Raw genomic sequence first — 23462 nt, forward strand, 5'->3', positions numbered from 1 at the left:
CTGGACTGTCCAGGTGAACTACTACCTACCTACCTAGGTAGGTAGGTAGCAGTAGGAAGTTTTAGTTTAATCCATGATGATTTATATTAGAATACGCCGAGTAGGTAAATATTAGAGTATCATAGAGATGATTATCGATAATTACTACTACCTAGACCGTGGATATCAAAACAAGCGTTTCACATCAGGGTAAAAAAAATAAGAGTGTAAATGCTCCGGGAGAAGAGAAGAAAGAAAGAGAAAGAAAAGGTATAAGGCTTTTGAACAACAATCCCCACCAAAAGAAGACAACCCAATGCACCCAGAATAAAAAAGAACGAAAACTTCAATGTAACTACTCCCTGAAGAATCCATCACCATCGTACAGGCTGGCTGGAGTCCCTCCAATCCCCAATCCAAGAGCCTTACCGGTAGGTGTTGTCAAGCCTCGTCGAGTAGAGGTAGGCGTCGGCGGCATACGTTGGCTACCATTGCGCGGAGGAGAATTCTCGCCTCGAGAGATGGATCGGGGGATATGGTTGCCGTGACTGTGTTTCTGCGATGGCGAAGTCTCTGCGTAACTATAAAGACCGGGTAAATGCGCAGCGGGAGGCTTGGGCGGTGATGCACTACGATTGGCATCTTCCCAGATCGTGACACGGTCTCGCACAGTATTACTTCTTCCCCTCTTTGTATGAACTGGGGATGAAGGACTGGTGAGTGCGCCGATTCCGTTCGCTATAGAGCCGTGGAGATCGCGTGACCGCCGGGACGAGCCATCGGCAGCGTCGGTGTTTGTTCGGAACAGGGTATCGGTAGATTTGCGCCAATCACTTCCTTGGGTTCCTGTGATGAGAGGAAGACCAGTAGGCGAGCCGACTCCCATGAGTGGCTTCACTGGCTTTTGTTGGATGTGTGCTGAGTTGCGGCGGGATGGTTTGCCCGGCTGAGTACGTGGACCCTTGACCGCGGTTCTCCTTGGACTGCCAGTCCCAGGAGAGTCATCGTGTGTCGGCGAAGGCACTTCGGGTATGGTCCAGACCGCCGTGGTTCTATCCGGTGAAGGCGTATGAGACAAGTTGAGCCCGGTGGACGGTGACAGAGCAGTAAAAAGCTCGGGCAAGTTATGTGTCTTATCGTATGGGATAGACCGAGCTTCCTTGCTATTGGGGGCATTCTTTTTCTTTTTGGATGGGGTGATATTTTGTAGAGACTGTGGTTCTTCAGCAAGAGGCCCAAGGGTGCTAGCAGCCGGCTTGGTTCGCCGGCTACCACGTTTGGATATTGGTATGGGGGAGATGTTGGTTGACAAGACTGGCGGCGGCTTGGAAGGTCCATTGATGGTACTTTCGCGCAAGTCAACTTCTTCCATCGCATCAAGATCTTCTGGCTCTTCTTCAAGTGTGGGGGAAAATGTTGATCCACCAAAAGTCATAGGTGGATGGATCGAGATACGAACACAGTTTTGTCGTCGATGGCCTTTGCCCTTGCGTTGCGAGTTGCCACCCTTCAAGGCAGATGGCAAAGCACCTCGCTGAGATAGACTGGATCTTTGTACGGGGCTAGGAGGCATCGAGCTAGTTGCGGTGCCAGGCGATCCCATAGAAAAGAGCGTACCGTTGGAATGCGGCGAGCCACCATAGAAAGGGTCGTTCTCACGCTGCTCATCATAGATATTTGATCGTTGGAATTGGCTGAAATGAGGTACATAGGCCATTTGAGACGGAGGTGATCGCCAGCTGGGAGTGTTGGGGTTCTGGAAACTGCCCATAGATATCGGTGTTCCACTGCGGAATGATGAATGCCTCGTGGGTATATTATTAGACGATACTGAATCGCTCCGATGAGGAGGTCCATCAAATCGATCACTTCCATTGCTAGGATTCCTAGAAGCCGTCGTCATGCTCCTGCGAGGCTCCATGGGCTCCATTGACGATCTTCGACGAGTCTCTGCCGTTGAAGACGAACGAATGGGGGGATTGTGCAACGGTGGCATACCCTGACCGGTGTTTGCGGCGATGAAGCTCCTGCGTCCATTCTTTACCCCAACGTCGTTCGCACTGAACGGAACGAAGGTGCCACCTGATGGGAAGATGGGAGAAGTGAGTTCAGTATCGGCGGATCGGAAACCGAATCTGCCATCGTCTAGAATGGAGCTGTTGCAGGTATCCAAGCTCATAGAAGATAGTCTCATAACGGAGTCATTCCTCGCATAGCTGAGTCTGTCCGGTGGCCAGGCAGCCGGTGGGGGAGGGGGAGGGATATCGTCTGGGATAGCGCCAGCTCTTTGGCTTGCAATGCTACCTCCTCGGAGCCGTTGCGGAGACTCTTCGTAGATTCGTGGAGACGGATCGAACATATCTTGCGAGTTACGGTTTTCCAACAGGGGAAACATGGTAGACCGGTCCCTCTGGATAGGTAAAGGCCATCCAGGAGACACAGGTCGCATGCCGAGAATGAACCCTTCTTCTTCCTCTTTGTTCATCTCGGGTGTTTGGTTCGGAGTTCGCTCTGCTGCCAACTCGAGAACCCCCCTCGATAGCCGAAAGTGGAACATCTTCTCTGGATATCGACGGCCGATGAGGACTAGGCATTTGAATCTCGCTCACTGTGGCCATTGAACTTAGACGCTTGTGCGAGGACCTGGAAAGGCGTTTGGATTGGGATCGCCTGAGGGAATTTCGAAGTGATCGGGCTTTGTCGGCCAGTGGAAATGACGAGTCTGAGTTATTCTTGGGCTGAAGTAGAGTCTCTCGAGATGCGAGTTGACCCCATTCTGTCGGTTTGCCATAGGGTAACTGGCCGTGTGCTCGGAGTGCCGTACCCTCCTCGTGCGAAAGTGATGTTAAGGTATTCCCTGTGAAGGTCTGAAGGCTACGGGAAAACTCCCCTTCCTTAAGGCCTAGGACTCTCAACGCATGACGCTCCTTTCTAAAGCGAACCCAGACGACTATCGAAACGACTGCGAAGACGACGAAAATAGCCGCGCCTGAAGCGGCGATGGCAACAACACCGCTCAAGCTCACCATAGCCGTCTAGCTGGCCAGCAACCCGCAAAGTGTTTCCAAACCAGAGTGCGCGAAATCCGCGAGGCAAGGCTGGTGCAATATTTCATTCGTTGAGTAGTTTGGCTTGTTTTCGTGCGTCTGAGGCCGTCCTAGTGAGATTGATTGACTTGGTTCACAGGTGGGCTCGGAAAAAGCAGCAGGACTGCGAACCATCCAAGATCAAGGGGAAAACAAGCTTGGAGAACTGAGAAGGCAAAACGCAAAAGGACCTCGCTGACATTCTCTCTGGGGGATGCTTTGTTGTTATGAGAGCATTGATCGATATGCCGAAGAATGTGGCCGCATCACCCTCAGCACCATGAAGAATGCTGGCGGCCACACCCTCCGCCACCCTTTCTGCGAAAGGTCATGACACTTGGAGCTTAAAGGGGACGTCAGTGATTCAAGCAAACTGTAAATTGTCTTCCGTTAGTTGATCACTGTTAGTTGGAATGGAGGTTGGCTTATTTGGCATGGTATGAGGTGACTGTCAACAAGTACTGCAGTTGGTTTTAGTATGATAGTAGTGGAGATGGCCAGTATTTATTTAATATTGTTGATATAAACATTATACCACCAGAGCTCATATCCAGTGATAAGGTTCTGAATCTTTCCCAAGGTTAAGGTCAAGTCATTGGCGTATTCGGTTCCGAGGAGTGTGAGAGAGCGAGGAGGTCGCACATCCGGCGGAGAGAAAAAAGTGGAGGTTTCCAACTTCCGCCGGCTTAAACAACAACAACAACTCCACTTCACTCCTCCACTGTGTTCACTCATCCCCACGGAACACCATTTCACTAATCATGCCTCCAATACCCTAAGATGTGACCTGCCAGTCAAAGTCTAGAGTTTAAGGCTCTCGCAGTCGCCCTTCGGACTCCCAGCGGGTCAAATGCGGTATCTTGACGAATTATCACCCCGGCACAGCATGGCTGGAATCCCGAGTCGGCCTCGGCTGCGAACCCCATGGAACAGCAATCCACCTCCGAGAGGGATCCGCTCTGGGGTGAGAGACGTCCGATGCTTCCCCCGAAACCGTTCATCCATAGTCCCAGATTTGCCAATTTAACCACCCTCGCGTCTTGTTGACAGCAACAAAGGTGGCTCTGCGCTTTGGGAGAGCTCTTCAAATGCGAAAACGCCCAGGAAGCTATATAACATCCACCGAGCCGTTGACAGCATGCTGGCCAGCCCGATGGAGCTCCATGCTGTCCCCCCCCACACGCGATTCAATGCCCCTCCAAAGGTACTCCATCCCACTTCGACAATATGGCGACCCGCTCTGCTCTCCGTTCTGGAACGCATAGCGTCATTCTCCGTCCATAGCATCCCGTGGCCGCCACTCCCAACGTAGTGGACCATCGGAGCTCCCCCGGCCAACGCACTGTACACCGTCTGAGCGTGTTGAGTGGGGGTATGCTGGAAAGTCTCTCCCCGGAGCTCTATTTAAGTGATCTTCTTTCGCCCGTCCCTGCGGGTATTTTTTTTCCCTAGACATATCAACCCCAGAAACCTCGCCATTTCACCGTCGCAATGGCTGCCGCCCCCATCAACAAGCAGGGACTCTTCGTCCATGACAACACAGTTGCCCCAGAGCACCCCAGTCTGATGAGCATGTTCTCCCTGAAGGGGAAAACTGCCATTGTCTCGGGTGCCGGTGCCGGTATTGGTCTCTCCGTGGCCCAGGGTTTGGCCGAAGCTGGCGCCAACATTGCTATGTGGTATAACAGCAACCCCAAGTGCGAGGAGCGCGCTGCCGAGATTGCCCAGAAATACGGTGTCCAGGGTAAGTCGCGGATCTCTTACATTGTATTTGAAAACTAAGCTAACGGCTGATCCGCTTGCCATAGCCAAGGCCTATAAGGTCCAAGTCACCAATGCGAAGGAGGTCGAGGAGGCCGTCAACACAGTTGTCAAGGATTTCAATGGCCGCTTGGATGTTTTCATTGCCAACGCTGGTATTCCATGGACTCAGGGCCCCATGGTGGACGGCTCCCTTGAACATTACCGCGATGTTAACGGCGTTGACCTCGACGGCACTTTCTACTGTGCTCGCGCCGCCGCCGCTCACTGGCGCCGACAGAAGGAGGAGGGCACTGACGCCAATGGCAACAAGTTGACTAACTTCACCTACGGAAGCTTTGTTGCTACCGCTTCGATGAGCGGCCACATTGTCAACTTCCCCCAATTGCAGTCTGCCTACAATGCTGCCAAATCTGGCGTGATCCACCTTTGTACGTTATCGGAGATCTTGATCTACACTTCCAGCCCTGCTAACAAGTTCTATAGGCAAGTCTCTTTCTGTCGAGTGGGTTCGCTTCGCTCGCGCGAACACAGTCTCTCCGGGATACATCGCTACTGAAATTTCCAGCTTTGTGGAAGAGGACACCAAGAAGATCTGGCGCGACAAGATCCCCATGGGTCGCGAGGGTGAGTCCCACGAGTTGAAGGGCGCATACCTCTACCTTGCCTCCGACGCATCCAGCTACACTACTGGTGCGGATTTGATCGTTGATGGAGGATACTGCGCTCCATAAAGTAGTGCAGGCCGGTGCGAAAAGAAATATATTTTGGCGATGGGTTTATAGCATGACGAATCTTTATGATAGCAGAACAATATAACGAACGAATCCAACTTTGGAAGCATCTCCATCTACGCTATATCCAAGCGCACTAACTATAGAGTTACCGAATTGATGGGAGGGAGGATCATAGCCAAGGGCTGTACATGCAAACAGGAATAGCCATTTGTTCGTTGAGATAGTGTACATTAAAGTCCTAGAGGTCACGACATCCACTACTGGTACTTGAGCGCAGCATGACCCCGTTGGGATATCCGTCAACAGACGCTGCATTCCATCGTCACCAATCACCAAGTATCGTCGTCCCAGTCAGAATCCATTAACCATCGAACGTAGTTATCAACCAGAATGTCGACCCATCCATCTCCATTTTCCCAGTCCAACCGATTGTACCCGTCGTCGTCTCCGAAAGAAGATCCAGTCGGTGTATCAGATGGGGTGAGAAGCCCATAGCGCAGCTCTATTTCAGTGGCCATGGCTGCGTGAGGGACGGCAAACCATTGTTGGGAGATGTGGTCCTTGGCTGTGGTGTAGCACTGATGAATAAATTGGAGGCATTTGGTTGCGAGGCTCTCACATGCTCGGCGGTTCAGTAGGAGGATGAATATCAGGGACGCAGTGAGGCAGATAGTTGGAAAAAGGAGAGGTGCCCCAGCTGGGGCACTCTTGGCTTCAGAAACTGGCATGCCGTTCGGGCTGTAGGTATAAAATATGATCAGACTCGTTGTTGCGGGGATGTGGCAGCAATGAAGTTGTTGAGGTCTTGTTGTAGCCTGGTGTTTGGTGGTGGTTGTTCACCAGCGGGAACGTCTTCATGTTTCTGACTTCATGTTGATTCAAAATTCACTGGCAGCTATTTACTTTGGTTTTCTTATAATTTTCTAACTGTTTGCAAGGTAGTTCCCGCAATATTGTGAGTATACTATAGGAACCCCTATTATGAATCTCCAAAAATAAGCTTGCCCCCAGTGAACTAAGATCTGGCTTATACATCTAGTACTAGTATGTATAAAAGCATCCTAGGATGTGGAAACTGCCGGTTATCGGAAATGCTGAAACTCTGCATATACTTTGGTACTAGAACTTGAAATATGTACAAAGATTTGCGCGTCTTTATCTTGATCTACAAAATACATAAATCTTCCGACTTTACTAGTTGCCTGTAGTAGTGGGTACAGGAGTAGTATCAACATCAGTTGCACTACTAACTGCTAGTGGATGGGGTACGCCAATTTCCCCATCTTAGGGCCTGTTCAGTAACTCGTTATATTCTGGCATCAGCAGGAAAGGCCATGGGTCAACTTCATCTGCAAGGAGTGAATGTCATGAAATCCAAGCTAATAGATTACAGAAGTGAGGTCTGTAGGGGCAAGCAGCAAGCAGGTTATCAGAACTCCGAACAATTAATGACCAAGTCTTCTGAGGGGTTTATCCATGATTAAAATGATGAGTGATGATCCCGCTGGTCGCAAGGGGGAAGTATGTTATCAATGGCGGGGCTACATCAAGTTAACCTGCTCCGCGCCATGCGACCGCCAGTTCACCCCTCATCTACGGAGCACAGGGATGCGGTCAAGATCCCATATATAGACATGAGGGACCAAGCTACTCGTGAGCTCGAATGAAACCTAGTGACCCCATCACGCCCCCCCCCGGTGTAATCCACCGCATCGGCGGACTTCGGGACAGATGACCAGCCGCGCTCAGATCCGGGAATGTCATTTGACGCATTTGGCGCGGACCTCCTCAAGAGGCCCCGAAGAGGTTCCCAAGCTAAGATAATTCTTATAAGCAAGCCATCTCCGAAATCGAGTTCACCCCGAAAGTCGTTGACCTCATTGTATTCGCGGAAATTCCAGTGGTCCTTTGTTCCCCGAGAAAGTTGCGGCAGCGGCACAAAGAAAGGCAGAACCTTGGGAGATCCATCCTACTTTGGAATTCGAATCTAGACTTTGTGACTCTTTGTCCATCTCTCATCACAACCATCGCTTGCTCCGATACATCTCCCCGATAAAATTTCACCCTCCGGGACTACAGTGTATAATAACCCAGAAAATGCTCATTTTGATGCTTTCAAAACGACTCAAATTCGGCATCACTTGAAAATTATCAACTGAGGGTTTGGAAATTCTTTTCTTCATAACAAAACTACTATCGCGCCCTCAGTAGGATTCGACATCATCGAATTCCACAAATCTCTCGAAATGTCTGGCGATTCGGGTAGACAGACATACAATGCCTCGGATATCAAGAAAATGGAAAAGGCATGGGACGAAGCTACGGAAACAGACCTGGTACGAATTCAGATTGCAATTAATTTCCATTTGAGCTAGTACGCTAATTATATTGCCCATAGTTTGAAGCACTGGAAGAAGCCCTCGGTTGCACAAAATGTCAAATCACCATCACAGACGCAATCATGAAGGGAGATATCAGTGATGGTGTCTACAACGCTAGCCATTACCCACCATTCTTTGTGAACCAACGTACCAGAGATGATAATATCTCACCCCACGACACTGAAACAAAGCACCAAGACCCAACGTGGTGGCGTCGCATCTCTGTTTCACAGCGTGAGCGCTACTACCTCCTAGTCGAGGACAATCTAAATCGGGCTCTTGAAGAGACAAAGGACGCCGACCCAGAGGCCGCTGTTCTATTTGCCCACTACCAAGTTGACTATCACATCCGTCAGCACCACTTTGCTCGACGGGGCGTACTAAACCTTTGCCGAGATTCAAATGATTTACATGAGCTTCGTTCGTGGCAATGGGATATGGCTGCGATTGACAGAATCACCTCCGGAAAGGAAATCGAAATCACAGATGAAGACGAAGGATGGCTCCCAGCAGAACGAATGTGGGGGTGGCCAACTGATCGTAACTTGGAGAAGACCCATCAGGTTATTTTATGGAAACGAGCCTGGCCGGCGCGTCGGAAGCACCTCAAGGCTGTGCGGGCCAAGTGGGCCATCATCATGGAAGAACGACGGAAGCAAAGAGAGATGCTTTTGCTCAAACAAGGGGCAACTGTTACTGTCCGGCTTTATTGTCGCGGGGAACTGTGGGACGTGAGGAAGCTTCATAGGGAGGTAGAGAGTGGGACCGGTATTCAAATGGAAAGAGCCACACAGAGCTTGGGATTCTAAATGAAAGCATGGATTGGCGTATAGGGGGAGCATGAAAGGGGCATCTGGTATCGTGCGGGCCATGATTTTTACGGGTTATTTTGCATCGGGCTTTCAACTCCATTCTGTTCTGTGTTCATATTCTGCGTAACCGCAGCATACACTTTCTGTCGTCTTGTCGGAAATATTACCATCGGGTTATTGAATACATCGATATCCAATTTCATAATATTTTACTCTGGCGGGCTGGCTCCACCATGCAGGCATAGGTGGTACCTTATTCCCAAGGTTGACTGCACCCCACATTCAAACGAAGCTATGCTGAACAGGAATTGATAACAGCTTCAACTTCAAATTGAGCATATAGTGTATATTAGCATTAGTTAGAGCTGTGATAGTATTTTTCGTTGCCTGGCGACTACGGCTTGACTGCTAAGCCTCCACAATAGAATCTCAAACTTCCCGAAAGAATCCTCGGAAAGCTATGAGACAAAACAATGTGACTCTTCGATAGCAGGAGACGGGAGTTACATCATTGTTTGTTGTACAATTCGAGGCTGTTTCGGGGCGTGGATTAAGATCGCCCGTTTTGTACTAGTAGTATAGTTAGTTAGTGGTAGTGGCGTCCCGACCCCCGACCCTCCGACCCTCCGGTACTCTTTATGCGAAAGCGGAGGGCGGGATGGTCGATTGGAACACCAGTAGATGGTATCAGTAGGAAATAGTAAGTTCCAAGCCCTTGAAGTTTCAAGTTGGTACTACCAGTAGTTAGTAGTTCTAGTAACGACTGCCAAGGTAAGGTTGGATTCGACTTTGAACATATAAAGACCTGAAAGGCGCATGGACCATACTAGTACTATGGCAAAAACTCGGGTTGCTCCGACCGAGTCCTATTAAAACACTCGAAGCTGGGCCTTTACCTCAAAATGCATCGTTGGATCATACTACTGGTTCTTTTTTGCACGGTACTGACCGTCGCTGTCCCACTTACCGTGGCAGTAGATGATGGCGCTGACTCCATCAACAACGACAACGGCAAGTTGTGGGGAGAGAACAGTTGCGATAAGAAGAAACTTCGAAAACGTTAATGAGTATGGGCCGCTATTTTCTATTTTCTGGGATCGATTTTTATGCTCTGCTTATTACTACACTTGGAAGCCCTTGTAGTAGACAAGATATTGCGGAGATTCTTGTCTGTATTACTCATAGGGACTCGGATATATGCTGATCACTCCCTCCGACAGAAATACCGGAAGGAGTATCGCTGCGGTCATTGAAGGCATCTTGCTAAGTCAAAAAGTTGATCATGAAGTTTTGTCATCTTGAAAAGGGATATTAATGGCCGGGGCAGCGATCTAGAAATGATGTCGGGGGGGATGAGGTCGAATACCACGTCGAAGCCACATGTCTGTCTAAATCACATGGAATCGACCGTTTATTACTCTTTAATTTTGATTGAATTAACTTGTTTTTTTTTTCTCTTCGTAGGAAATAGTTCCAAAGGTGTCCACACGATAATATCATACAGGGTACAAGTGTAGGGCAGTCAGGTGCCTATCTGCCCCTTCCACTTCCATTTCCACTTTCCCCTCAACTTCTTTAATGAATTCCCACCATTGCTCTATCGACACCCAGGGCAGTACTGGTAAGAATGTTTTGAATACTGGTTGTGCGATCTTTCTGGCAGTTCTGAATGGCCATTGCAAAATTACTCCGCAAGGATCACCTTGGGCTGCGCAAAATTACCGTGACAGTGTGGAGTCTGCCCTCGCACGATCCCACCCCGCGATTTCAACCGCATGACCCGCGGGGAAAGCGCAGAAAGCTCTCATATTCATGCAGGTTTCACGTTCAAGGGCGTACATTCTTCAATGCAAGTTCCCAGCCCAGAGCCCGAGATCGTCCTACAGGCTTACTCTATCCGACGCAAATTCCAGCCATTACCGACAACCCCACCAACCACCCCCTCAATCCCTGGAGGAGGATCGTGCCCGTGAAAATCCGGGAGAGCTGGAAAAGAATAACGGGGGAGGAAATTCCGTCCTAATGCGGACTGACGGGCTACCGTGCTCCGGGACGCACAACGGGGAAAACAGAGATACCAAGTCCGCGAAGCCTTGAGGCAACCAGGATTGTCCGTCGAACCAGGCACCGATCTCCCGCGCCCGAGGCGGTTGTGGCTGGCCCGTAGTAATGGCGCTCCGATTTGCTCCAAGGGATCGGACAACAGTACCTTTACATGTTGATCAACTTGGTGGTGGTGAATTCTTCTCAGAGACATCCAATAGTGTCCCCTTTTGAAACAGCCCCAAAAGCCCCTCAATCTCAACGGGGAATCCTACAGCCGCATCGCGTGCATTTGGGTCGCCCGATTCGCTGACCGTGGACGGGATGCTCCGATTATTTGGGACAGATATCCGCCAATGAGGAGGATGGCTTTGCGTGACTAATATTACTGGACGCATTTCGTCACAGTCTTGAAGACCTGAAGAGCTGACCGCCACTGGGCAGAACTTGACTTCAAGTTTTCAAGTCCAGTGTGCAGATCCGAAGATCGCTGACGTGGGGGGGGGCAGTTGAAGGAGGGGGAAAAATTGGAAATGCTAGTGACGGGAAAGAAAGAGTCTGCATACGCATCAGACTACTCAGATCCTCCTTCTTTCATAGGATGGATGACCAGCAGAAACCATTGGAAATAAACCGAGGCGCGCGCAGGACAATCATTACTCCCAACGTGCCCACCCGACTAGTTCTCGAGACTAGTCGCCTCAGACGAACGTCGCACGGTGCGATCTCCTGACAAGTGCAGCGGGCTGAAGCAGATGAGGAAAAGGATCCCATGTCTCATTCCAAAATCCGTGTGTGCCTTTACCTCGTATACGATGATGGAGGTATCCCGCAAACATCATTCTTATTCCAAAGCAGAACCAAGCCGGGAAGCCGTCAGTGACGTAAGGGTGGCCGACCCAGAAGGGTTTTGCTCCCGACCGCACCGGCCCGTGAATTGATGAAAAATGAGGCCGACTTGATGGGATTCAATGCACTGTGACTTATATATCTGTAGTCTGCAGTGTGTAGTCTGTACTCCGTACTGATACAGTACTTCCCGTGGATATATCCCTTAGATGTAAATCGACGATCTCCTCATGACGTCCTCCCAACTTCGGTCTGAGTCTCCCCTCGTTTGAGGGAGAGAACATCCACTCGACCCACCATCGTCCACTCCCGTATGGCAGAGAAAGTGGGTAGCAACCTTGGGTGGAAACATTTGGGAATTTACATAACCTCGCTCCTCAATCCGGTTCGCTCCCCTTCCTTCTTTCTTCCCTTTTCATCCCCCCACCCTTTCTCCCCTCATTCAACTCACCAACTACCCTTCTTTCACCTTACTAGTATTGACCTCGACCAAACCATTCAGTCAACTGCCCGCCAACATGTCGAAAACCCAGGTTCTGTTGGTCGGGGCCGCGGGTGAAACCGGAGGTTCCATCGCAAATGGTCTCCTCGACGATGGTCGCTTTGTATGTTTTCCAGCTGCAGCGGTGGTTACGTGTTTGTCGTCTCTCGGGAATCTCAACTAATCATTGCCACTTGATTGTTTCCAGGATGTTATCGCTCTGGTCCGACCGGCCTCCATTCACAAGCCCGCCATCCAACGACTGTCGGATAAGGGTATTCAGATCCGCAAGTGTGACTTGAAGGCCCCCGAGGAGCATCTGATTGAGGCCCTGTCCGAAATCGACGTTGTCATCAGCTGCGTTGGCCCCGCCGAGCAGCAGGATCAGATCCCGCTGGCCAAGGCGGCGAAGAAGGCTGGCGTCAAGCGCTTCATTCCGTGTGGTTTCATTACCGTTGCACCTCCCGGTGGTGTGATGTGGTTGCGCGACGAGGTAAGAAAGAGCCCCTCCCCCAAACCAAGGAAAAGTGGAGGAGATGGGGAGAGGAAAATTCCCGCGCCGCGTGGTGCAATGTCGTACTGGAGCTGACCATCCGCGTGTTTCCCATTTACAGAAAGAGATTGTCTACAACCAGATCCGCCAGCTGTGGCTCCCGTACACCATTGTCGATGTGGGCTGGTGGTACCAGCTCTCATACCCTCGTCTTCCTTCCGGCCGTGTCGACTATGCTATGACCTCTGGCAACGACGAGATCATTGGAGATGGAAACATGCCCACTGCGCTCACCGACTTGCGGGACATCGGTCGCTATATGGCAATGATCATTTCCGACCCCCGCACCATCAACAAGAAGATTCTCGCCTATAACCTGGTTTCCACACAAAACCAGATTTACCAACTGATGGAGGAATTGGCCGAGGAGAAGGTCGATCGGAACTATGTATGTCCCTGGCACCCCCATTGCACTGATCCTTCTTCCACCCGATTGCCACTGGCTAACACAGCGTTTTTCCCCATCACACAGGTCCCCGAAGAGACTATCTGCAGCCGAGTTGTTGCCGCTCGTCAAGCCAGTGAAACGTACCCCTTCGACCCTATCAAGTTCATCCCTCGCTACCTCGCTGAATACCAATACTCATGGGGTATCCGGGGTGACAACAACCCCGAGTACGCCAAGTACCTGGGCTACCATCTCACCACCGAGTTATACCCAGAGTTCAAGCCCACCGATTTCCGCGAGTACCTCGAGTCCGTCATCCGGGGAACCGCCAAGGGCGTTTACACCGACCGTGTGATTTCTCGAAAGCACCAGCGACACTTCCCCCGTACCGAGTCGAGTGACTCTCTGTACACTCGCATTTTCCCGCGGACAGAGTCCAGCGAATCCCTCATGTCGCGATGATTTGATGCATCTAATTCACGCATTTCCTTTCCTTTTCTTTTCTTTTTCCTTCCTGGGGGAGGCAGGCAATATCGCATCCGTCCTCCACTCCATCTTTCAATCGGTAGTTCTCAATCCTGAGGATCTATTCACGATACCATCTCCTCATCATGTCCCTGTTATCCACCTCCACTAAATCGAATCCGACCCGGGTCTCAAGTGGAGGATTCCCCTGCTGGTTCAATTGGGGCGTCTTGCTTCTAAGGGCGTTTGCGACTTCTTGGGCTTTGCAACATGGGACCTTGTGCCATAGGCTGCCAAAATGCGTCTCACGGACCTCTCATGACGATAGGGTTGCTGGCATCCAACCTGACCTTGCGTGTTTCTCTTTACTTTTCATCTCTGTTATATATGAGTTATATTTTTTTTGGTCCCCTCCACGGAGGCGATTTTTGTTTTACCTTTTGCATATAGAGGAAATTATATCCATGACAGGCTCTGATCAGTTCTATTTCTCTTTCCCTGTACGTGTGGTAACTGGAGTAACTAAATGGGACGAGGCGCACCTTCCTTAGGAGCACCAACCTCAAGGCTTACCTGAACCTCCAGGGCTCCCACTGTCTTGTCTTCCTCATCAACACCGCCTTGACCCGAGAAGTAACATTGGACCTTTGCGAATGGAGACCATTGAGCTTTCGCGACGGCTTCGTTCTTCCAATGATGACAATGAAGACACTGGAGATCTTCAACATCCGCCCAATACACCCATTCGGTCAGCTCTCGATGCTGCTCGCCAGCAAAGAGTGGCAATTGGATTTGCTGATATCTATGGCTCTTTGACTTCTAGGCAGCTCAGTGTCATCAGTCCGTCACTTTGTCATCTGGACGACTGAAATGAACCTTGAACTAATTCAGCATACAGCGATCGGGTCCGCCATTGGGACAGGACTGATGGTGACAAGCGGGCTGGCCATGTCGATGTAAGATTTTCCATTCTTGGAACTTTGGACCTGGCTGACACAATCTAGGAGTGGCGTGAGGACTTCCAAATCATGTACACTTGATTGATCAATGCCGTCGCTGACAATCCTCCAGCCACCCGCGCTTTTGATATCGTACTCGGTTGTTGGTTTTACGGTCTATCTGGTCCTCTCTGCGCTGGGCGAGGTTGCTGCGTGGCTACCAGACCCATACACCGTCGCTGATCAAGCCGTTCGCTTCTGTGACCCAGCCTTGGGCTTCAGTCTTGGGTGGATGTAAGTACTGTCAAGCGAACACCTCTTCCTTCACAATTCTGGAGCCATCTGACCTCATCGGTTTTACTTCCGTAGATATTGGCTGAAGTATGCTATCATCACCCCAAATCAGCTGGTCGCAGCGTCTTTGGTGATATCCTTTTGGGTCGATACAGACTTTGTGAATCCGGGAGTCTGGATTACCATCTTCCTTGTCACCATCATCATCCTCAACTCTGTGCATCATCAGATACCCAGCCAGGTTGAATTCTACGTCTCGTCTTTTAAATTGGTCGTTATGGCTGCTCTCATGATCTTATCCTTCGTCATTGCCCTCGGCGGAGGTCCAGACCGCGATATTCGGGGCTTCCGGTACTTTCGAGAATCGGATGACCTCGAAGACGATGGCAGCAGAGGTGCTCTTGGAAGGTTTTTCTTGGCTTGCGGAACAATGTCGCCGGCAGCGTTTGCTTATGTCGGCAGTGAGAGATCGGGCATCGTGGCACGAGCTCCCAATACCAAAAAGGCCATCTCCCGCTCGATCAACCATACCTTCTATCGCCTTCTCGTCTTTCACCTTCTCGGCATTACTCTTGTTGGTATGATGGAACCTCGGAAATTCGTGTCTGCAGCATGGATTGAGAGCCTGAGCCTTGAATATTCTCGCAAGGCGAAAAATCCGGCTGCATCCCCATTTGTTGCTGCTTTGTGTCTTGCACATATAGCTGTCGCGCCTCATCTTTTGAACGCCTGCATTTTGATCTTCGTTCTGTCAATAGCGAACTACGACTTATTCCTCGCCACTAGAGCATTGTGCGATCTCTCAGTGAAGCGTCGCGCGCCGAAGTTTCTATCGCACACCAACAGGAAGGGGGTACCATTCTACGCACTCGCCATTTGTGCTTCGCTGACGACAATAGCCTACGTGAATGTAGGGCGCGACTCGTCCCGGATATTCAGTTACTTCGTTAAAATGGTCACCATGCTTGGGCTTCTCACTTGGATGTCGATACTTGTCACTCATATCTCATTTGTTCGGGCTCGAAAGGCACAAGGGATCTCTGACTCCGTTTTGGTATTTAGAGCCTCCTTTGGTATCTCAGGTAGCTGGCTTGGAATTCTACTCTGTCTCTTCATATCGTCAACCATGATCTTCAACTCCATCGACATCAGACAGGGCAAGGCGACATTTGACTATCGTTCCTTTGTGGCAGCATACATTGCTGTTCCTTTTTATCTCATACTCTATGTTGGATACAAGCTCGCTGTCAAGAGCAAGCATATCAGCGCTACGGAAGCTGATCTCTGGTCTGGGAAGAGCGATATTCAGCCGGGGGAATTGTCAACCACTTGAATATTAATTTTAGAACTATGCGTAGTAGAAAACCTCTCCGAAATTCTCCGCATGGAGCTTGCGAAATGTCTGCCGCTGTCCCGCTATTCTCCCTCACGATCATCGTGGCTCATTGAAGTAGTATCAAACCCAGGGCTTATTGACATCATGGCTTAATGATCCAGAATTGATTTACTACTATTCACATATATCTTATCATGGGAGCCATGGAAACCATTGAATTGGGTTGCCGTGCTGATCGTATACGCTATACAAATTAGTTCGAGGCCTTCGCAAAATACGAATAGAGCTAGGTATGTACTAGGTTAACTCACCTCCCATGTTACGGTATATCAGCCAATCACCAACACTCACCTCGCAATAGAAGGACGTCTCTCGTACCACCCGATCAATACTGTCACAAGTCGGCCCCCATATGGAATATTTGTAAACGTCTCCCTCTTCTTCCCGGTGTCCTTCAAAATCACCCAGAAAGGGCCTTGGGCTATGCCGGCCTCCAGCCAATCTCGGGACCATAACCTCCTTTTCCATGATGACATTCATAAAATTTCCATAAATACCATCATTCTGATACAGCATATCCGGAATCCCAGCCGCAGCCGCACTCGTCATCTGTCTTCGTTTGGAAATCACTCGACACGCAAGCGTATACGCGCCGCGTGCGTAGAACCTACCCGGCTCAGCGATAATCGTGATACCAGACGAGAAGCCAGAACCAATCGCATTCCGAATGGAACTAGTAATCCTTTCAAAACTGTTATCTTCAAATCCTCCCCCTATATCGAGAACAGTAGGGCGAAGACCTAGTTGCTGGGCTTGCAAAAACGCATACCGAGCGTCTTTGATGGCTTGGCAGAATGAGCTTGGATTACTAGATCCAGTTCCTATACGCAACGAGCATATTAAACACATGAAAGAGAGGGAGTAGGAAATTGATTGGTAACCCTACCAACATGAAAGCTGACTCCAACCAAGTGAAGCCCCAGCTCCTTCACCCGAGAAAGAAGTATCCTGACTGTATCGAGATGTGCGCCATATTTCTCCCCGAGGGGAACGAGGGCACTGTCGTCGTTCGCATATATACGGAGAAGGAGCTGTGCCTCCGGCATATGCGCCTTGATCGAGTCCAACTCATCTATATTATCGAAGGTCGTGCGCAGGATGCCTGCTTTCTGCGCAAAGACGAGTGATGATTGGGACTTACAGGGATTCGCGAAGAGAATCCTGTTTGAGTGCACGCCTCGATCGAGGACGCTGCGCATTTCCTCTATCGAGGCGCAGTCGAATCCCGTATTCAGGCCGGCGAGATACTTTAAGAGGGGTGGGTCGGAGTTGCATTTAACAGCTGAGAAATGATGTGAGGATTAACCTTTCCGAGATCTCTCTCCACTGATTCGAGATTGTAAGCTTACCATAGTAGGGCTGGACATCCGGTAAATTTCTCTTCCAGCGCTGATGCTGCCTGCTGACCTCTCCTAGATCTACAACGAAGAATGATTCATCACCACTGATAGCGCCATGCTTCTCCGCATGGGCGATGCGGGTGTCAATTGCAAGATCAACCAGCTGTTCCGGGGAAAGTTGCCGATATTCCCGAGGGGAGCCATTCTGCCTGGGGGTGATGGTTTCAGTCTGTGTGGGAAGGAACTCCATGCTGGCAGTGAAGATACGACCTATTATTGCCGAGTAGAATCGAAGATCTCGTAGGTATTCATACATCGACAGAATGAAAGGGACATTGGTGGCTTCAATTTTGAATTGCCGACAAAATGCTTCAGACCGAAGGATCAGAGTTCAGTTGATTGCTGATTATAGTCGTCCTTAATAGTCTGCAAGGAAGAATGATATAGAAATTTGGATGCGTAAACTATTCGCTGTGACTATTTCAATAAGATGACAAAGCCCCAGCCCAAATTGTGAGCCCGCTTGGAAGTTTTGGTTGCTTGGTCCAGTTGCGAAGACTGAGATTGACTGCCATATTCTTTAGAACTTCTGATCGATCGTTTGGCTTTTTATGAGTGAGTATTCTCGATCTATCCTCGGAAAGCACAGACACTCAGATATTGACTTGAAATAGAGCAACGAGAAGGGAAGCCGAGGATTGTTGCCTCGTGGGGGTCATTTTCTGCGGGGAAAATAAACGGTCCTGCCTGGTGAACAATTTTGTTTTCGTTTTCGATAGCCTGGGTTGGCATTGCACTTGCATCTTTATAAGTGATTCAACTGCCGAGTATCTCTCGAGCCTTTTTGAAATGAGGACATGATCATCAACAAAGCGTAAAGAGACGCGCTCTTGTTTTAATAGACAATATTGCTGGGTAGTTTTGCACAAAAGATGATCGACTGAAAAGACATTGATCTTGTATTTGATAGCCTACAGCTTTGTAAATCCCCGCCGCCTGACTTCAATTACTTAAGTAGAATGGATTGCATGACCAGGGATTCCAATGGTGCTCGGCGTGGAGGTGCTGAGAGAAGAGACTATTTGAAAAGGGTCTGTGGGTCTTATTTGTCAAGTTCTGGTCGTATATGCAGCTTATATCTCCGTTAAATCCCCGCTCTGCTTTCTATCACCAGATCCTCGTATGTGGATTGATATTTCAACTGGGGTCCTGTACGTAACGGAGCGCCCTAGAGTATGTTTCGTAAAAAAGCCGCCAATTCATGCGACTGGTCAGTTATGCCATAATAAAACGGATGAATCATCTTCCTGCCTTCATGAATGTAGATGTCTGTCTTTTTTCTACTACGCTATCCATGCCAGTGGATGGTATGAATTCGAGTTTTAGAAAATCTATCTTCTGAAGCTTCCCATGGAGGTTTATTTCCATGTACGAGCCCTAAAAATTAATAATCAGCAATATCCACTGTTATATTGACAAAATGCTATCATATACTTACATATATAGCGGAGAGCATCAGGGAACATTTGGGGGCTTACAGATCCTTCAAACTTTAGAATTTGTCCAAGAGAAATCGAATTTGCTATCACCGAGACTTTGAGGCTAGCTCGAGGCTCAATTTATGAGTGGATCTCTTTCTGTCTCACTAATCTGGTCATCTTTAATCGGTCCACTAAGCCACATCATCGGAACAGCTGTGACGAGGGAGAGCAAGCCCAGAGAAAGTGTCATAACATCCCAACCGTAGTGGAATGATACAAAGCCTCCGATCATTGGCCCAAGGGCAAAACCTCCAAAATGCGCCATACTCTGAAGACCGAAGGCCTGCCCAACTGCACCTTGTCCACCAAATACGCTTGGATCCTCAGCCTCCATGTCGTCGAGAACTTTCTGTAGTTCAACCAGAAGAGCGGGCTCGCCAAGATCAATACACATTCCAACAGTGGCAAGTATAACACACAGAATGGCTTTGTGCTGAAAGGTATTTTCTTCAACAAATCGAAGCAAAACAAGGGTTGGTGATAGAATGACGAAACTTGAAAAAGCAATTATTCGTGAGCCAAGACGATCAGTAAGGTAGCCTAGGAAGTAAATGAGTTAGATAGGGTCTTGACATCAGAAGTTTGATCAATGCGAGTTACCAAATAATGGCTGTAAAATCGCCACCGAAGCACCGGGTATAAAAATGAGACCAGCTCCCAGAACATCCCAATGAAAGATCGTTTCAACAAATATAGTCAAAGTCTAAGAGAGAAGAGTCAGTGAAAGTATAGCTTCAGCGGCAGTACTATTTTCATTAACTCACAGCATCGAAGGCGGACGCTACGATTGCGCTTACGATAACGGCCCACAGAGCTATCAGGACTCTAGGTTGTCGTAGCAGTTTGAACAAAGCTAAGGATCCTTCTTTTCTTGATGCTTTGGGCCAACGCGGCATAGGTGGAGCAGAGCCGTACGATTGATGATTGTGGTCATGATCTCGACGTGAGACAACTCCGTTGTCTGGAGATGAGACCCAACGCTCAGCAACCTTCTTTTCAATGACAGCTAGTCGCAATACCAGATCCAGGGCAATAATGGCAAATGCCATCCCAAATGCAGCATAGAAGCCTCCAATGCTGTATACCACTCCACCTAGAACAGGACCCGAAACAAAGCCTAGGGTCATAGCTGTTCCAATATAGCCAAGCATTTGTCCCAAATGACGTTTGTCTACTGCATCTGTCACAATAGCGAATCCTGCGACCGTAACCATTGCAGTTGCTCCTCCCTGGAGTATCCGCGCGACCGTGTACCAGAGTATGGAATTTGATGCCGTGAAAATTATCATTGAGCCGAATAGCAGAATGAGACCCGCTAGGTAGGGCCCTTGACGAGTACCGGAGACGTCAAGTAAATAACCGAAGATCGGGCTACAAATGAGAGCTGCGACGGCTTCGGAAATGAGAAGCGAGCTATTCCAGAATTCTCCTGCGTGAAGATAAAAGGGCTTAGTAATTTTCATACAGCTGGAAGAGTAGCAATACTCACTGTCCTCAAAGCTGACCCCAGCTCGTAAAACCAATGCGCTCGGCATTATTGGCACGATCTATTCTAGTTAAAGTACTTTCTAGTTAGATCATGATGTTAAGAAAGTCGGTACCATTGTGTAGAGAAAGAGATCCTATAATGGTACTCTTAGTTTGGGTATCCTGACGTTTGTAAAGTCGACCAAATTGAACCTACAGTGAACATGGATAGTGAAACAGTCGCAATAATGAACGATTGCGATGACCGTAGAGATAGGAGCCATGGCTGGCGTTCGGAGGCTTCGAAAGATAATGCTTTCCTCCACATATTTCAAGAGGCAAAGAAATGAGAGAAGAAGAGACTGATACCTTGAGCGATTCTTTGAATCGCTGTTTCTTTGACTTCGAGGAGAACAGTTCAAGAGTGGTTGAACTTGAGAGAAAGAAAATCCAAGCAAATCTGTTTCATGGCGATGCAGCTCCCCATGCAGGTAGCCACCAAACAAAAAAACGGCTTGAGTCCTCTATGAAGGGGTGCGACTAGATCGGAAGGTTATTTGCTTGGAATGATTTTCTTTTTTTTGGGCAGCGTACAGTGCAGCTGAGGAATGGGATTGTGTAGTCGAGAGACTTTGATTGGTTCGGACGACGTGATGATGAATTGCAGCTGCATCAGTTCCTTTGACGGCCGCCAGGTTCTCAGGCCTCCTCTTCTGGTTCAGAGGGACTTCCGGTGGCTGGCCCGAATCTAAATCCCCGAAATCAAGAACTGGTCACGAATGAGAGGCAAAATATAATAGAAAGTTTTCATTCACTCGTATTTTCTTTGTCCTGAGCCTTTTAAGCCTGGCTGGCCTTCAAAATGTTGATTGTAGTGGGATGCCATGTACTACAATCTTGTGTTCCCTGCTTTGGAGGTGAGGAGTCCAAGATCACGACCAAGCCACTTGGTCATTAAGCAAATCGATAACTTCCGAGATTCTATAGCCAGACTACTTCACTGTGAAATATTGATTCAAATTCCTAACATGAGGAGGAATCGGGGGTTTGAGGAACCTGAATTCACAGTCGCAAGTTTGTTCCATTCGCCAAGAATGTACTGTGTGGCTTAAGACAACAGCGAATGACCACTTGCCGAACAGAAATGAATATTAGGTAGCATTTGAACGTAAATTCCGACTGCCTTTCAAATTTGACTGTTGATGTCTATCGGTGATTCGTTTTGCTGCATCAATCAACCTGTGGAGTCTCTACAGTCATGGAAAGATCGAAGCATTATCATTCATGGACTCGGAACATTTGCCTATTTCTATCCACTGACATTTCATTTTGCATCCCATGTGAGTGGATAATTTGCCGCGAAGCTTCCGAAGTTTATGGAATATTTTCAGATTATGTTCTCTTTCGTTGTGCATTCTTCCAATGATTTTCCAGATCCTCTTTCGAGAACCATAGACATAGTAGGCCGAGTTTCAGACGTATCATGTCTTCATCGTGCAGTATATCCTCCGTCCACAGGCCAGGAGACTCCAGTAACCCATGACGCATCATCACTGGCAAGAACAACGGCCATCTTTGCGATGTCTTCTGGTTTTCCAGGACCGTTTAGAGGATGCTTCCGCTCCAGTTCTTCCACGGGCATTCCAGCCTCCGTTGTATCTTTGAAAATGGCAGTTCTTGTATCTTGAGAGATGGGGTCGGTTTTAGTGTCTTTATATCAAGTCCAAAGGTCACCAACTTACATCCAGGACAAATAGCATTGACGTGGATTTTGTCAGGTGCATAATCAAGGGCAACCTGTCTTGTCAGACTGCTAACAGCCCCTTTAGAAGCACAATAAGACGCTATAACTCTTATAAGCAATGGGCTTAGTCGACTACCAGATAGTTAGAGTTACGTACGATTGTGAGAGCCTCCAATCATTGCCATGATGGATGAAATATTGATTATCCAACCTCTATCTCCACTTGGGTGGGGAGCTTGTGTCAGCATCTGTGCGATTGCATATTTGCAACCCAAAAAGACGGATTTCGAATTAATTCTCATGGTTGTGTCCCACAGATCTTCGTCAGTCTGGTGGCACATCACCAGAGGGCGGAGAGCCTCCAGGCCAACTCCAGCATTATTCACCAGTCTAGATAAATAGTTGGTGACACGAACTGGATCCGAATGAGGGAACTGACATGTCAAGTCTTCCATACTCCTTCGCCGCGGTTTTAACAAGTGCCTCCACCTCACCAGCGATACCAACATCGGTCTTGGCGAATATGGCTTCCCCCCCCTTGCTTCTTAATCAATGCGTGCGTTTCTATGTCTTGTTCATTCCCTAGATCGAGGCGGGCTGTCGGTTTTAGATCAGAACAGACCACCTTGGCACCCTCTCGAGCATAGCGCAGTGATATAGCTCGACCAAGACCCGAAGAAGATCCAGTAATGACTGCTACTTTGTTCAGAAGACGACCCGACATTTTTTTGAAAAATAAACTCGATGTGGTGCAACAAAGAGAGGATGATTTTTAGCAGATCATACTATTAACTTGTACTTATAAGTGCCGATCATGAGTGTCGGAGCTCAGTTGACCGAAAGTGAGAGGGGTAAGATATTTGTGACCGAGGTTTGGAATCTATTCAGGGCGCCTAAATGCACCAAGAACCTCTGTTAGCCACGCTTCTGATGGAAGGCTGATGTCGGCCGAGTACTTTCCTACAGTCACTCTCGAGTTTTTAAATCACAATTAGACTGTAGTGGTTTGAGTAGGAAATGACAAATAGTACAAGCATGAAGCGAAGACTTGGCAGGATTAAGAAATGTTCACCGGGCCATATTCGCATCAAGGCAATGGATTTGTACTTTGTGGATCTGGTATTTTCCAAATTTGCTGTAAATTTTCAAGCTGAATTCAAGAACTTTGAGTTGCTAATGCTATCAATACTACTAGTAGTAACTATCT

General features: G+C 48.7%; 9 protein-coding genes across 9 annotated transcripts; 4 read left to right on the forward strand and 5 right to left on the reverse strand.

The window, feature by feature from the left end:
- Window positions 1–334: 334 nt before the first annotated feature.
- N7533_003940 (uncharacterized protein) lies at window positions 335–3008 on the reverse strand (the record flags this gene model as incomplete). The annotated part of the gene is made up of 2 exons (XM_057100590.1): window positions 335–2565; window positions 2603–3008. The coding sequence occupies 2 exons, from the start codon at window positions 3006–3008 to the stop codon at window positions 335–337; spliced, it is 2637 nt and encodes an 878-aa protein (XP_056960220.1).
- Window positions 3009–4556: 1548 nt separating this feature from the next.
- N7533_003941 (putative carbonyl reductase) lies at window positions 4557–5560 on the forward strand (the record flags this gene model as incomplete). The annotated part of the gene is made up of 3 exons (XM_057100591.1): window positions 4557–4809; window positions 4874–5257; window positions 5313–5560. The coding sequence occupies 3 exons, from the start codon at window positions 4557–4559 to the stop codon at window positions 5558–5560; spliced, it is 885 nt and encodes a 294-aa protein (XP_056960221.1).
- Window positions 5561–5892: 332 nt separating this feature from the next.
- N7533_003942 (uncharacterized protein) lies at window positions 5893–6291 on the reverse strand (the record flags this gene model as incomplete). Its single annotated transcript, XM_057100592.1, has 1 exon — window positions 5893–6291. One exon carries the CDS (start codon window positions 6289–6291, stop codon window positions 5893–5895), a length of 399 nt encoding a protein of 132 aa, XP_056960222.1.
- A 1518-nt stretch (window positions 6292–7809) lies between these two features.
- On the forward strand, window positions 7810–8753 carry N7533_003943 (uncharacterized protein; the record flags this gene model as incomplete). The annotated part of the gene is made up of 2 exons (XM_057100593.1): window positions 7810–7899; window positions 7962–8753. The coding sequence occupies 2 exons, from the start codon at window positions 7810–7812 to the stop codon at window positions 8751–8753; spliced, it is 882 nt and encodes a 293-aa protein (XP_056960223.1).
- Window positions 8754–12166: 3413 nt separating this feature from the next.
- N7533_003944 (uncharacterized protein) lies at window positions 12167–13532 on the forward strand (the record flags this gene model as incomplete). Its single annotated transcript, XM_057100594.1, has 3 exons — window positions 12167–12253; window positions 12338–12622; window positions 12744–13532. 3 exons carry the CDS (start codon window positions 12167–12169, stop codon window positions 13530–13532), a joined length of 1161 nt encoding a protein of 386 aa, XP_056960224.1.
- Window positions 13533–14188: 656 nt separating this feature from the next.
- On the forward strand, window positions 14189–16100 carry N7533_003945 (Amino acid/polyamine transporter I; the record flags this gene model as incomplete). Its single annotated transcript, XM_057100595.1, has 5 exons — window positions 14189–14375; window positions 14434–14491; window positions 14540–14546; window positions 14607–14767; window positions 14843–16100. The coding sequence occupies 5 exons, from the start codon at window positions 14189–14191 to the stop codon at window positions 16098–16100; spliced, it is 1671 nt and encodes a 556-aa protein (XP_056960225.1).
- A 176-nt stretch (window positions 16101–16276) lies between these two features.
- On the reverse strand, window positions 16277–17819 carry N7533_003946 (type III PLP-dependent enzyme; the record flags this gene model as incomplete). The annotated part of the gene is made up of 4 exons (XM_057100596.1): window positions 16277–16347; window positions 16415–16984; window positions 17050–17445; window positions 17513–17819. Coding segments are annotated over 4 exons (1344 nt in total), but the record flags the coding sequence as incomplete, so codon positions are not given.
- Window positions 17820–19117: 1298 nt separating this feature from the next.
- Window positions 19118–20579, reverse strand: N7533_003947 (MFS transporter; the record flags this gene model as incomplete). Its single annotated transcript, XM_057100597.1, has 5 exons — window positions 19118–19584; window positions 19645–19747; window positions 19809–19869; window positions 19960–20473; window positions 20534–20579. 5 exons carry the CDS (start codon window positions 20577–20579, stop codon window positions 19118–19120), a joined length of 1191 nt encoding a protein of 396 aa, XP_056960227.1.
- A 1421-nt stretch (window positions 20580–22000) lies between these two features.
- Window positions 22001–22979, reverse strand: N7533_003948 (SDR family NAD(P)-dependent oxidoreductase; the record flags this gene model as incomplete). The annotated part of the gene is made up of 5 exons (XM_057100598.1): window positions 22001–22194; window positions 22254–22355; window positions 22413–22645; window positions 22695–22792; window positions 22878–22979. 5 exons carry the CDS (start codon window positions 22977–22979, stop codon window positions 22001–22003), a joined length of 729 nt encoding a protein of 242 aa, XP_056960228.1.
- Between the last annotated feature and the right edge of the window lie 483 nt (window positions 22980–23462).

The sequence above is a fragment of the Penicillium manginii genome (assembly GCF_028828005.1).
Source record: "Penicillium manginii strain IBT 31320 chromosome Unknown utg000004l:1.0-7231830.0:1.0-7236170.0, whole genome shotgun sequence".
Taxonomy (NCBI): Eukaryota; Fungi; Ascomycota; class Eurotiomycetes; order Eurotiales; family Aspergillaceae; genus Penicillium; species Penicillium manginii.